This window comes from Perognathus longimembris, chromosome 12 (genome assembly GCF_023159225.1).
Source record: "Perognathus longimembris pacificus isolate PPM17 chromosome 12, ASM2315922v1, whole genome shotgun sequence".
Lineage (NCBI taxonomy): Eukaryota > Metazoa > Chordata > Mammalia > Rodentia > Heteromyidae > Perognathus > Perognathus longimembris.
This window is the reverse complement of record NC_063172.1, coordinates 2,034,392-2,046,857: the sequence shown is the minus strand read 5'-3', so window position 1 is coordinate 2,046,857 and position 12,466 is coordinate 2,034,392. Positions and strand designations below refer to the sequence as shown.

The 12,466-nt window shown below is 72.4% G+C and overlaps 1 protein-coding gene across 1 annotated transcript; it reads left to right on the top strand.

The window, feature by feature from the left end:
• The first annotated feature begins 4,152 nt into the window (after positions 1–4,152).
• Positions 4,153–11,814, top strand: Ptp4a3 (protein tyrosine phosphatase 4A3). The gene is given in 7 exon segments (XM_048359092.1): positions 4,153–4,223; positions 5,675–6,524; positions 6,526–6,612; positions 8,460–8,552; positions 9,556–9,686; positions 10,914–10,988; positions 11,328–11,814. Coding segments are annotated over 6 exon segments (522 nt in total). The 5' UTR covers positions 4,153–4,223; positions 5,675–6,506; the 3' UTR covers positions 11,446–11,814.
• Positions 11,815–12,466: the final 652 nt, after the last annotated feature.

Below are 12,466 nucleotides of genomic sequence, written 5' to 3'. Positions count from 1 at the left end.
CGGGGCAGACCCCGGCTCCTCCGGCCCTCCGGCTCCTCCAGGTCCTCCGCCTCTTCTAGACAGGATGGGAAGGACGCCCCCCCCCCCCGTCCTCCCACCCCGTGCCCCGAGCCACAGCGCCTGTCCTGCCCTCGGTTGGCTCCGCACCCACGCGCTAGGCCCAGGTCGTCCTCCGGAGTGAAGCCCGGCCTGCCAGGGGGTGGGCGCCGGGCGTGGCACCGGATGGAGGGGGCGAGGCCGGGAGCGGAGGCCGTGGCGTAGACCCCGGTACCCCACGGACGGACGCGGGCCCACGTGGACTCTCCACCGTGCCCAGGCACCGCCCCGCAGGGCCCCGTGGCCCCTTGCTGGCCGGCTCGGAGGTGCCGGGGCTGTCCCTGCACTCCACACAGGCCAACCCCAGAATAGCCGCGACCTTCCCCCGCGGGCTCCGGGGCCCGCACCGGCTGTCTCACCGGGCCAGGCCGGCTATTTGGGACACGGCCTCCCGAGGCCGGGTCAGAGCTCGTTCCCGGGGCTCTTCGGGGCCCTGTGACGCGCATCCCGGGGCCTCGGCCCGTGGTCCCGTGACCCCGAGCCCCGTCCCACCCGCCTGACTCCACGGGTCCTGGCTTCGGGGAGACGGGGGAGGCTCCCGGGACTGGGGCACTGGGTGACCCGGAGCCTGCGACGTGAATTGGACCCAGTGTACACAGAAGGTGCTTCCTGGGTTGGGGCTGAATCCCGCCCAGCCCCAGAGCCGTGCCTCAGTTTCCCCGTCTGTAGAGTGGGGCTGCTCTGGGCACGGTGCCGGGCTGTGGCCTGGGAGGGCCGTCTCCTGGGTCTCCTCAGGCCTTTCCTCCTCTCACAGGGGGGTGGTCCAGGGAGGGGTCGCCACAGGGTGGACGGGACTTGGGGACGGAGCGGCAGCCGACCTTGGATCACAGGCAGCACACGGGGGTGGGGTGGGGACACAGCCACCATGGCCCCCTCTGCTGCAGCACAGGTGTGTGCATCGTGGGCCTGCCGGCATCTGGTACAAGTGACCCCCACGCCGTGACGTCACCCAGGTCCGGGAACCTCTGCAGGGACCCGCCCCAGCCTCCAGGCGTCTCAGCCCCGGTGAGAGGCAGCTCTGGGGGAGCACCACCTCCCAAGTCTGCACATGACAGCCTGGAATCCGAGGCACCCAGTGGCGTCGGGCCTCTTTGAGGGAGCCCAGGGGTTTGGGTCCGGGGCTGAAATGAAATGGCCCCTGACTTGGTAGTGATACCTGCAAGGGTACCCCTCTCCCTTAGAGCACCCCAATATCGTAACCGTGAGGTCCAGCCTACAGCAGGGGGCCGGGGCAGGCAGGCGCAAAGGGCCTGTGGCCTCCTGGTCCTCCGCTCGCGTCTTCCCCGTCTCCGAGCCCAGCTTCGCGCCCGGCCTGGGAGGCACCAGCACACACTTGTCAAGTAGTGCCGGAACGCGGACACGCCGCCGCCCGCCTCCCCTCCTCTTTGGTGGGGTCCTGAGGTCTCTGGGAGGGGGTCTTCACTGCAGGGGGACGGGAGACCCCAGGCCGCGGCTGAGCCAGGCTGCCATGGCCAGGCTCCCCGCAGCTCTGCTTCCCGTCACAGCCCAGACCCCCTCCCACCAGCCGGGGCTGGCACTCCCTCGGGGGGGGGGGCGCCTTCCCTCCCTGGAAGTCTGTCCATTTGCAGAGTGGCCGCGGACCCCGCCAGGCGCCGGGAGCGGCGGGCGCGTCAGGAGCGTGACCGCCCGCCCGTCGCCTCCGCCTTCCCGACCACCCTGCCCGGCGGGCACCTCGGTGGCTGCCCGGAGGCCTCCCGCGGGACCCCTTTCTGCCGTCCTGCCCGAATCCAGAGGCCTCGGCCCGCCCTGGGCTTCTCGGGGCCCCCAGCCCCCTCCTTGCAGGTGGACGGGCGAGTGGAGCGGGGGTCAGGCGGCAGGGTGACCTTTGAGGCTCCTCAAGGGCGGAGATCTCGTGACGGCCTCTGGATGCGCCCCCCATCTGGACCTGGGCCCGGAACGTTGGGTCACTTGTTCCTCCCACAGACAAGTGGGGGCCCGCTTGTGCCAGGGCGCCAGGCCTCAGGGCCTCTGCCCGGGGGGCGGGGGGGGGACGGGCTGCTACACAGGGCTCGGCCAGGTGGAGGAGGGCCAGGGGTGCTGGGCCCTTGGGAGAGCACATGCCCTGGGGCCTTGGGTGCTCGTGGGCCAGGCCTGCTGGCGTCTCCCCTCGGGGCCCACAGTGACGGGCTGCCCCGGAGGGTTCCGGGAACGGCTCCCGCAGAGGTATAAATAGACTTCTCCGAAAGGCCTGGGGCCCTGCCAGCTGCAGTAGGTGCCTCCCGCCCCCCCCCCCCCCCGCCCCAGCCTGGCCGGGGTCTCGAGGTGCACGGGCACGCGACGGGAGAGCCTCTTCTTGGCCCAGCCGCGCTGTGAGCGCCGCCTCCTCGGGCAGCCGCACCCCGCGGGGCCTCCCCGGTGATGGTGAACAGGTGGACGGCGGCACCCGCGGGGCCAGCTTCCCTGCTGGAGACGGGCGCTTGGGGCCCGCGGGGTCCCTGGGGCTCCGGGGATATCGGCTTCAGCTTTGTGCTGGGCGGCTTGGGCACGTGGCTCCACTCCTCTGGGCTGCTGAGTGGGGTGAGGTGCGCACCGGCAGGTGGTTAAGGTGGGAAAGGAGAGCGGTGGTGTCCAGAGCTCACCCCGCTGGGGCTCCGGGGATGTGCGGCTGTGGTAGGGGTGGAGAACACTGGCAAGGGAGGGAGGAGCACTGGCAAGGGAGGGAGGAGCACTGGCAAGGGAGGGAGGAGCACTGGGAGGAGAGGGAGGAGTACTGGGAGGGGAGGGTGGAGCACTGGGAGGGAAGCTAGGGCCCGCAGCTGCCCGCAGCATTCCTGGTGGCTGGCGTCGCGTTGCCGGGGAGCCCTGGCGTCCCTGGGCCTGGCCTCCTGGCTGGCTGGGCTGGGCTGTCGTGGTGTTTCTGGGTCCCTCCTTACCTGGGGGGGGGGGGCGGTGGCAGTGAAGGCGGGCGCTGCCAGTCTGGGGAGGATGTGCTCTGCTGGCACCCGGCCAGCCCCGGCCTGCCCTTTGCCCTCCCGGGCTGACCTCCCGTCGCAGGGGCCGGGCGTCTGTCTGGGAGCCAGGCTTGGAGCTGGGTTCCCAGCAAGGCAAGGCCTCTGGGGACCCTGCGTGCTGGGGGCAGCCTGTGCCCTGCCCCCACCTGTCCAGGGGCGGGGGGGGGGCAGGCAGGTACGGCGCAGGCCTGGGGAGTGCGGGTTCCTGTGGGCCCAGGTGCAGGGGTGGGCACGGTGCCAGTCCCCTCCCCAGATCCTGCCTGCCTGGGTGACCCCGGGCTCCGTGCCTCAGTTTCCTCAGCTGTAGGCCGGTTGGAGGAGACAGGAGCTGGGGACAGGAGCCCCCACGGCCGAGGCCTTGGTCGAAGAACAGCCGCGCCCCGCCCCGCCCCGCTGCTGGCCGGCCCGGCGGCCCCTTCCTCCCCGGCGGGGGTCTCCGGGCCGGCGGCCCGGCCCTTGGGGGAGGCTCGGGGCGGCCGGCCTCTCCCTTCCTGCGCCTGCCGGGCTTCCTCTTCCCCGCGCCCGGCTTTGTTCGCCGGGCCGCCGCGCTATCTTTGGGCGGCAGGTGCGGAGCCGGGGCCGGGGCCGGGGCGCCCGCGGGCCACCGCCCCCCCACGTGACGCCGGGCGCTATAAATAGCGGGGCCGGCGCCCGTCCGTCCGTCCCGAGCGAGCCGGCGAGCGGGCTAGCGAGCGGGGCGCGGGGTGAGCCGGGCGCGCGCGGGCGGCGGGGGTGGGGGGTGCCCATCTCCTCCGGGGATCCGGCCCCGCCCCGGGGAGGAAGGAAGCGTGCGCCCCTGCCGCTCCCCAGACCCCCGCCTAAGGCTCGGGGACCCCGGCAGCTCAAACTCCTTCACCAGACCCGGCTGGGCCCGGAGGGAGGGCACCCCTCCCCCGAGCTGCCTCCCAAGCCCCGCGGCCCCCCGGCTTCCCACACCAGAGCCCCACGCCTGGGGGTCTGGCCTGTGCCTCTGGCGGGCAGGTGGGCGGTTCAGGGACTCCCTGGGCTGCGGGCCGGCCTCCCAGAGGGGAGGGCCTGGGGAGGGGCCTGTCCACGTGGTGGTTGGCCAGACAGGCCCAAAGGGCTAGACTCCGGAGAGCAGGGCCCCCGCCACAGGCGCGCTCGCCCGGGTCTGGCTTCTGCCCGCACCCCGAGGTACGGGGGTTGGGGGGCGGATGGCCAGGAAGCCTGCGGCTGCCCACGTGGGGCCGCGTGTTGGGGGGCCCCGTGCAGGCCGGGATGGCCCGCAGCCTTCCCTCTCTCCTTCCTCGGGGACCGTGCCGAAGCGCGGGGGGCCCCGAGGGGCCCCTTCGGGGGCGGTGTGCTGGGGCTGGCAGGGGCGGGGGGGGGGGCAGGATGCCGCTCTGCTGGGTCCCAGGCTGCGGGGGTGGGGTGGGGAGGGGTGGGGTCAGACACCCCCGTGCTCGCCCTGGCTCAGGCCCTGGCGTGGGCTCTGCTCCCGGCCCGTGGCCCAGCCCCGTCTCCGTCCGGGTCCCCCTCCCTGTGCGCCCGGAGCCCTGTGGGCCTTGAGGGACTGGCATGGGGGGCTCGGGCACTGGGCAGCAGAACTAGGGCCTTGTGGCCCATGGGGGGAGGGGGAGTCTCTTTGGAGGCTTCTAGAAGCTCAGAGCTTCCTCGGGCTCTCGGCTTCATCGTGTGCACGCACGAGGTGTGTGCGTTCCCGGCACGTGCGTGCGTGCGTGCGTACGTGCGTGCGTGCGCGCACACCGGGCCCTGCCTTCCCAGGGGCCCCGGGTGTGTGCGCAGGCCGCTCCCTCCCCCGCGGCGGGACAGATGTTCCGACTCCAGCTGCAGTGTGGGGACAGGATTCCTTCTCGCCGTCCCTTCCTCCCTTCCGGGGTCGCCCCCGGCCCCCCCCCCCCCCCGTAGTCCTCCGAGGGCCTGGGTGGGGGCAGGGAGCTGTGCGGGGCGTGGGGAGCCTCAGCCAGCGGGCCGGGCCCACAGCTGGGTGCCGGAGGCCAGCGTGGCCCCCCGCTGGGCGCCGGAGCGGGAGTGAGGCAGGGTGGGGTGCTCCCGACGGCGCCCCTAGGGCCCTGTCGCGATGTGACCCCTCTCTCGGCCACCCTTGCTCCTGGCTGCCGGCCCCGGTCCGTGGCTTGCCCGCCGGGCGGCTCCTGGAGGGCGGGGGCCCGTCTGTCTCTCCAGCCTGGCCAGCCACGCGGGGGGGGGGGGGGCGGCCGGGGCCGGGACGGCAGGCGGACCCAGGCGGCTCAGACTGCCCCAGGCTGTGAGCGGGACACCCGTCCCTCGCTCCACTCATCGCCCTGGGCCCCTCTGACCGCAGTCAGCTGCTCCAGACGGCCCCCGCTCAGGAATCCCGAGAGAGGGGCCGCCGCCCCGGGGGGTGACGGGCGGCCGCGGGGTAAGCGCGACGCCAAGGGGGCGAGTGGCCTCTGCTGCCTGCTTGTTGGGGTTCAGAGTGCTTCGGGGGGAGGGTGTCCCCGACGCCCTTCCCTTCAGACTCACAAGTGGCTGAAATGGCTGCTACCCTACCAGCCCAGGGCCAGCTCTCCTCGTTCACAGAGGGGAAACTGAGGCCCAAGGCAGGCCACTCATTCTCTCCCCTCCCCCCCGCCCCCCCGCAGTGCCCGCGATCGATGGACGGCGAGGTCTCGGCGGGCCGGCTCTGAGCCCGGCCGCTCCCGACATCGCAGCTGCGTCCGGCGCTGAGAAGCCCCGGGTCCCTCGGGCCCGCGCCGCCCGTACCGTCGCCCCGGCCTGCCGATGGCGTCCGCTGCCAGCCCCGGGACCCGCTGACCCCCCCCCCCCCCCCGGACTCGCCCCGCCCCCATGGGGCCGCGTGGCCCAGGCCCCGCGCGCCACGGGCCGCCCACCCCGGCTGCTGGACTCCGCTTTCCTCTCGCTCCTCGGTGACCTGGAGCCAGCGCCGGGCCCCGGGGTGTTGGCCGCCCCCCGTTGGATGCTCAAGGGGCTTCACAGACGCCGCCGCCGCGCTGGACCCCGCGGGCAGCCCCGTTCACTTTGGGCCTTTGGGACTCTTTTAAGTCCCCTCCCCCCCCCCGCCCCGAAGCTTTGGTTTTTTGTCCCCTTTCCCCCCTTTTATAATCACCAGCTCTGACACAGGAGCTTGAAACTGCCAGTTTGCTGGGGGGTGGGGCGGTGCTGCTGTGTTCCTTCTCCGGTTTGATTTGATTTAGGGGGTGTTTTCTTTTGATGACCTGAGCGCACGGGGCAGCTGCTTCTCTCCTCTGCCAGGAATTTGCACAATATTTGTGTGTGTGTGGGGGGGGGGTTGGGGATGAGATTGTAACAAAAGTCATCCTTTTGGTTTTGCCTTCGGACAAGCACGGGGGTCTCCTTCGCCTCCGTGTGGGGGTCAGGAGGGGCTTTGCGGGTCGGGGTCCCTGCCTGTGTGCAGCCCCCGGCCGGCCGGCCTCCTGCCCGGCGGGAGGAGGCATGGCCCGAATGAACCGCCCCCGCCCCGGTGGAGGTGAGCTACCGGAACATGCGCTTCCTCATCACGCACAACCCCACCAACGCCACGCTCAGCACCTTCATCGAGGTGAGCCCGGGGCGGGCATGGGGGGCCAGGAGGAAGGGCGGGCCAGGGGCGAGCCGTGGACTGCGGGCTGGGAGGGCCGGAGACAGTGAGGTCCTGCTGGGCTGCGCAGAACGCGGGCCCCCATCTGGAGAGACGTCCCCCCCCCCCCCAGGCGCACGGGGGAGCAGGTGGCTGCGCACCCGGCCCTGTCCCGCTGTGAAGGCCTGGGGCTCCAGAGGCTTCCGGCTAGGCCAGGCTGGGCAGTGGCCCCCGGCTCGGACGTCGGTGTGAGGACCCGGGTAGGAGTCACCGGGCCGCGGGCGGGGTGGCCTGGGCATCCCGGCCCGCGGCCCCACGGATGCGGGCAGATGTGTCTGCGGACGCTGCGCTGGGGCCGGCCTCCGGCGCCGTCAGCCAGGCCCCGCGGAGCGGCTGCCGCGGGCGCCCGCGTGGCGCTGCCCGCACGGCCTGTGCAGGGGCCCCGGGGGCTGTGTGCAGGGGCGCCGTGGAGCGGGTCACCTTCAGAGCAGGACGAGGAACCGGAGGGAGGCAGAGGCACCCTGCTCCCGGGAAGCCTGGCCCCGGCCGGTGAGCCGAGGCCCTGCCGGGGAGGAAGGGCTGCTCCTCCCGCGGACACCCTGGGAGTGACTACAGCAGAGCTCACCCTGTCACAAGGAGCGAGGCTCGGCGTGTGACAGGCCAGGGCGCAGAGTGGCACCAGCACCGGGAGGCTCAGTGCGTGAGCAGGGTCGGGGCTCGGCGTGTGAGGAAGACCAGGGCTCAGGGTGACTAGGCTGAAGGAGCAGAGTGAGCAGGGTCAGGGCTGAGTGTGTGAGCAGGGTCAGGGCTGGGTGTGTGAGCAGGGTCAGGGCTGGGTGTGTGAGCAGGGTCAGGGCTGGGTGTGTGAGCAGGGTCAGGGCTGGGTGTGTGAGCAGGGTCAGGGCTGGGTGTGTGAGCAGGCTCAGGGACCAGCGTTTGAGGAGGACCAGGGCTCAGTGTAACTAGGCTGAATGATCAGAGCTAGGGCTCAGTGTGTGAGCAGGGTCAGGGCTCAGGGTGTGAGCAGGGTCAGAGGTCAGTGTGTGAGCAGGGTCAGGGCTGGGTGTGAGGAGGAATCAGGGCTGAGTGTGTGAGCAGGGTCAGGGGTCTGTGTGTGAGGAGGATCAGGGCTGGGTGTGAGCAGGGTCAGGGCTCGGTGTTTTCCTCTTCTGAAGGCCAGGGAGGTCAGGTGCCCTGTTCCCTGCATTCTCCGAATACTTGGGCTCTGGCCTTGCTGTGTCCTGTGTCTCTGTCGCATGATTGGCAAGGCCGGAGATTTCTCACCACTCCCAAATACCAGCCCGGAGCAGGTTGGGTGGAGCTGGCCCAGGCCCCGGGTATAAATACCCCGTGTCTGGCTGTGAGCGGCCTGACCTTTTGCTTTGGTGCGGGGTTCCCCGGGTGAACCCCTGCGGTGGCTGCCGGCCTGTTGAGGCAGGACTCGGGGGCGCTCTGCGGGGCTGTGCGGGGCCAGGCCCTCCGGCGGAGCAGACACAAGGCCTGCCTGTGGGTGGCGTCCTGGTGCTGCTGGGACCCCAGAAGCCTCTGGAAGGGAGAGCCTTGGTGGGGGTCCTGGGCACCCCGGGGTGGGCCGTGCGGTCACCGCGAATGTGGGTGGGTGGACAGGACAGCAGCCCCGGCCGTCGCCCTGCCCGTCACCGAGCCTCCGTGACCAGCACTGCCGGCCCGCGGGCCTTCTGTGGCGGAGGGGACGGTTCCCTGACCTGGGGGTGCAGGAGTGGGGGGCGCAGTCCTGCCCTGGGCCCTGGGGGGGGGTGTCCCAGCCTCGGAGCCCCTGCCCAGCCCCCTCCCTCCTTTCACCCCACCAGGACCTGAAGAAGTATGGGGCCACCACCGTGGTGCGCGTGTGCGAAGTGACCTACGACAAGGCCCCGCTGGAGAGAGACGGCATCACCGTGGTGGTGAGGGAGGGGTGCGGGCGCCGTCCCCACCCTCTGGGCGAGCACGGGCAGCCCCCCCCTCCGGGCTGGGGCGGGTCCCGGGGCCTCCTCTCCACCCCGCCATGCCGGCTGCCGAGGGTCCCCCCGTAGCCGGGCAGCGGAGGGCGTCGGGGGAGGCCCCGGGCGGGGGGGGGCGGCTGTGGGGAGGGCCTCTCGGGCGCTTTCCCTGGCGCCCACGGCTCTGGGGACCCCGCGGAGGACAGGGTAGCGCCGTGGGGTGGGCTGCAGGCCCGGCGATGGCGGGCGGGCTCTGCGGGGCCGGCCCCGCTCTGGCCGGGCGGGTGGCGGCTCCCTGGTGCAGGGCCTTGTGTCCCCGGCGAGAGGCCGGGTGGGCCAGGCCCGGGCAGCAGTCCCCCCCGCCCCCGGCCCAGCCTGGTGCCGAGCCCCTCCTCCTGAGCAGGGCCCTCTCGTAGTCGTAGCCGGTCACCGCCGGCGGGGCGGGTTCGAGTCCTGCCGGCGCCCTGGCTGTAGGACACGGCGGCTCACCGAGCCTCGGGATCCTGGCCTCGTGTCCGGGAGGCAAGCACCCCGGGCACAGGGCGGCCCTCCCTCCCCCGCAGCGGGCACCGGCACGGCAGGGAGGGGCTGGGGTGCTCCAGCCTCATCAGGCGGGCCAGGTGCCCCAGCTCACGCCGATAATCCCAGATCCGAGCCGCCAGGAGCCTCCCTCTCCCGCGGCAGAGCCCGGCCCGGAGTGCAGAGGCTCAGGGACGGCGCCCGCGCCCGGGGGCTGAGCTCGAGCCTCGGGATTGACACCCCTTCAAAAAACGAACCCCCAAAGCAGAGGCGGGCGACCAGGGGGCTCGAGGGTGTCCAGGAAGGACCCCAGAGGACGAGAGGGAGGCAGGAAGTGAGGGGGGCCTGGCCTGGGGCTCGGGCTGCCCCCCCGGGGGGGGCTCTGCTTCCTGGGGCCCCGGCACCCCGCTGCCCCCGCAGGGCTGAGCGCGGCCTCCTCCCCCTGCAGGACTGGCCCTTTGATGACGGGGCACCCCCGCCCGGCAAGGTGGTGGAGGACTGGCTGAGCCTGCTGAAGGCCAAGTTCTGCGACGACCCAGGCAGCTGCGTGGCCGTGCACTGCGTGGCGGGTCTGGGGAGGTGAGCTGGGGGCGTGGCTCGCGGCAGGCAGGGCGTGGCGGGCCTGGGGAGGTGAGCTGGGGGCGTGGCTCGCGGCAGGCAGGGCGTGGTGGGCCTGGGAGGTGAGCTGGGGGCGTGGCTCGCGGCAGGCAGGGCGTGGTGGGCCTGGGGAGGTGAGCTGGGGGCGTGGCTCGCGGCAGGCAGGGCGTGGCGGGCCTGGGGAGGTGAGCTGGGGGCGTGGCTCGCGGCAGGCAGGGCGTGGCGGGCCTGGGGAGGTGAGCTGGGGGCGTGGCTCGCGGCAGGCAGGGCGTGGCCGTGCGCTGCGTGGCGGGCCTGGGGAGGTGAGCTGGGGGCGTGGCTCGCGGCAGGCAGGGCGTGGCGGGCCTGGGGAGGTGAGCTGGGGGCGTGGCTCGCGGCAGGCAGGGCGTGGCTCGCGGCAGGCAGGGCGTGGCGGGCCTGGGGAGGTGAGCTGGGGGCGTGGCTCGCGGCAGGCAGGGCGTGGCGGGCTGGGGAGGTGAGCTGGGGGCGTGGCTCGCGGCAGGCAGGGCGTGGCGGGCCTGGGGAGGTGAGCTGGGGGCGGGCTCGCGGCAGGCAGGGCGTGGCCGTGCACTGCGTGGCGGGCCTGGGGAGGTGAGCTGGGGGCGTGGCTCGCGGCAGGCAGGGCGTGGGGGGGGCAGCGGTCAACGCGCCCTGGTGCTGGGGTTCTCACAGATCCATCCTGGCTTCCTGGGCTCTGCCTCGCCTGCTTTCGTGGGGGTCCCGTCATCTGGCCTTCCCAGAGTCAGGGGTCCACATTCTAGGCTCCCAAGCAAGCCCCCGCTGAGCCTTCCACGCTAGTCTCACTCCCTCCTCTGTCCCCCCTCCCCCCCCGTTCCTCCCCAGAGTCCCCCGCCCCCTGGACTGGGCCAGCAGCGCCCTCTGGAGGAGGAACAGGACCTGGCTTGGTGGGAGTGGGCTGGGAATGGCCGGTTACCGGGAGGACCAGCAGCGCGGCGGTCTCCCCTCCCCGCCCAGGTGCTGCTGGGCCGGGGCACGGGTCTAACTGCTCACGGGGATTTACCCACAAGGCACCGAGGCCGCAACCAGGCAGAACCCTGCAGGAGCCGGGATTCGGTCCCAGCAGTCGGTCTGGCCTTCATGGGGGGAGCTTAGGGAAGCGGGGTGCACCATGCCCGTCGTCTCCAGGGGTGATGTTGGGGGTCACGGGATACAGGGACGCGACGGCCAGCCCTTGTCCCATGCCTGCAGGGCTCCGGTCCTGGTGGCGCTGGCCCTCATCGAAAGTGGGATGAAGTATGAAGATGCAATCCAGTTCATCCGGCAGTGAGTGCCCGGCGGGGGGGGGGGGAGGAGGGGAGACTGAGGGCCTGGTGCAGGGTCCGGCTCTGCCGTCCGGTGGGCCATCCCTGGCCTAGCCTGCCTCTTGGGGGGCCTCCTCGAGGCCTCCACCCTCGGGAGCTACCCAAGACCCCTCCCCCCTTGGTCTTCTCAGCCCCCGAGCAGCCACCAGCTTCTCAGCCTGGCTCGGAAGCTCCTAGGCGTGGTGTCCCGTGGGGGTGTGTGTGCGTGTGTGTGTGTGTGTGTGCGCGCGCACACGTGTGTGACGGGCATGGGGAGGGGCTGGGCCACCCCGCTGACCCCTCTCCCCGTCTCCCTCTGCAGGAAACGCCGCGGGGCCATCAACAGTAAGCAGCTCACCTACCTGGAGAAGTACCGGCCCAAGCAGAGGCTGCGGTTCAAAGACCCGCACGCACACAAGACCAAATGCTGTGTGATGTAGCCCGGGCCGCGGGTGGGGAGGGGGGGACGCGGGGGGGGGGCGCCGGCCGGGCCGGGCGCTGTCAGGGCGGCGCCCAGCGAAGGCGCCTGCGTCCCAGGAGGCCGTGGCGGTCCCAGCTCCTCCACCCGCGTGCCCGGCGCCCAGGGCTGCCTCGCTGAGGCCGGGGTGGGGCGGGCGGGGGGCTCCGCCCTGGACTTGTGGGCCCGCCCCCGGCAGCAGGCGGCCCCCTTCAGCCCGCGTGTGGGGGTGTGTGTGTCTTTTTTAACCACTGGACGCTCCCTGTTTGGTGACCCCCTCCTCTGCCCTCGTTATCAGATCCCGGGGTGTCAGATGCTCTGGACGTTTGAAGGCAATAAAATGGGAGCGGTGGCTGTGGTGTGGATACTGGGGGCAGGGCCGGCGGGGCAGGGCTGGGCGGGGGCGGGTGGCCCTGGGTCCCCCCCTCCACCCCCACCAGGCCACTGCTCTGTCCCCCTGCTCCTCATGCTAGGGCTCCCGTGTGGTACCACAGCGCCCCCTGGTGGCCAGGCCCAGCCCTCCAGGCCTCGGCTGTGTGGGATGGGCGTGCCGTTTGCCCAGGGCCTCTGGCCCTGTCCCTTCCCCTCGGTGGCATTTGAGCCCCTGGACCGGCGCAGGGAGCCACACATCAGTCTCTGACTGCCGATCGCCCTGGGCACTTCTGTCCTCTCGCCCCACCCAGCGACGGCGTGGGTTGCCAGCCCTGGAAAAGGGCCCTCCGAGCCCCTGAAATCCCCATGCCTTCCTCTGTCGGCTCATGCAGCAACAGCCTGTCCCCGGGGCCTGGGGGGGGGGGCTTAGGGGGGCCTGAGGAGGCTGCAGCCTTCCCATGGTCCTGGAAGGGGACCCAGCGGGGACACAGGCCCCCCTTTCCAACCCAGGCCCGGCTTGGCCTGGTGTTACTGTGGGTATCTGAGCACCTACTGTGTGCCAAATCCCCAGAGCCTGCCTGCCCACGCCACGAGAGCACACCGGGGTGCCTGTCTCAGAGCCCGAGGGGCGT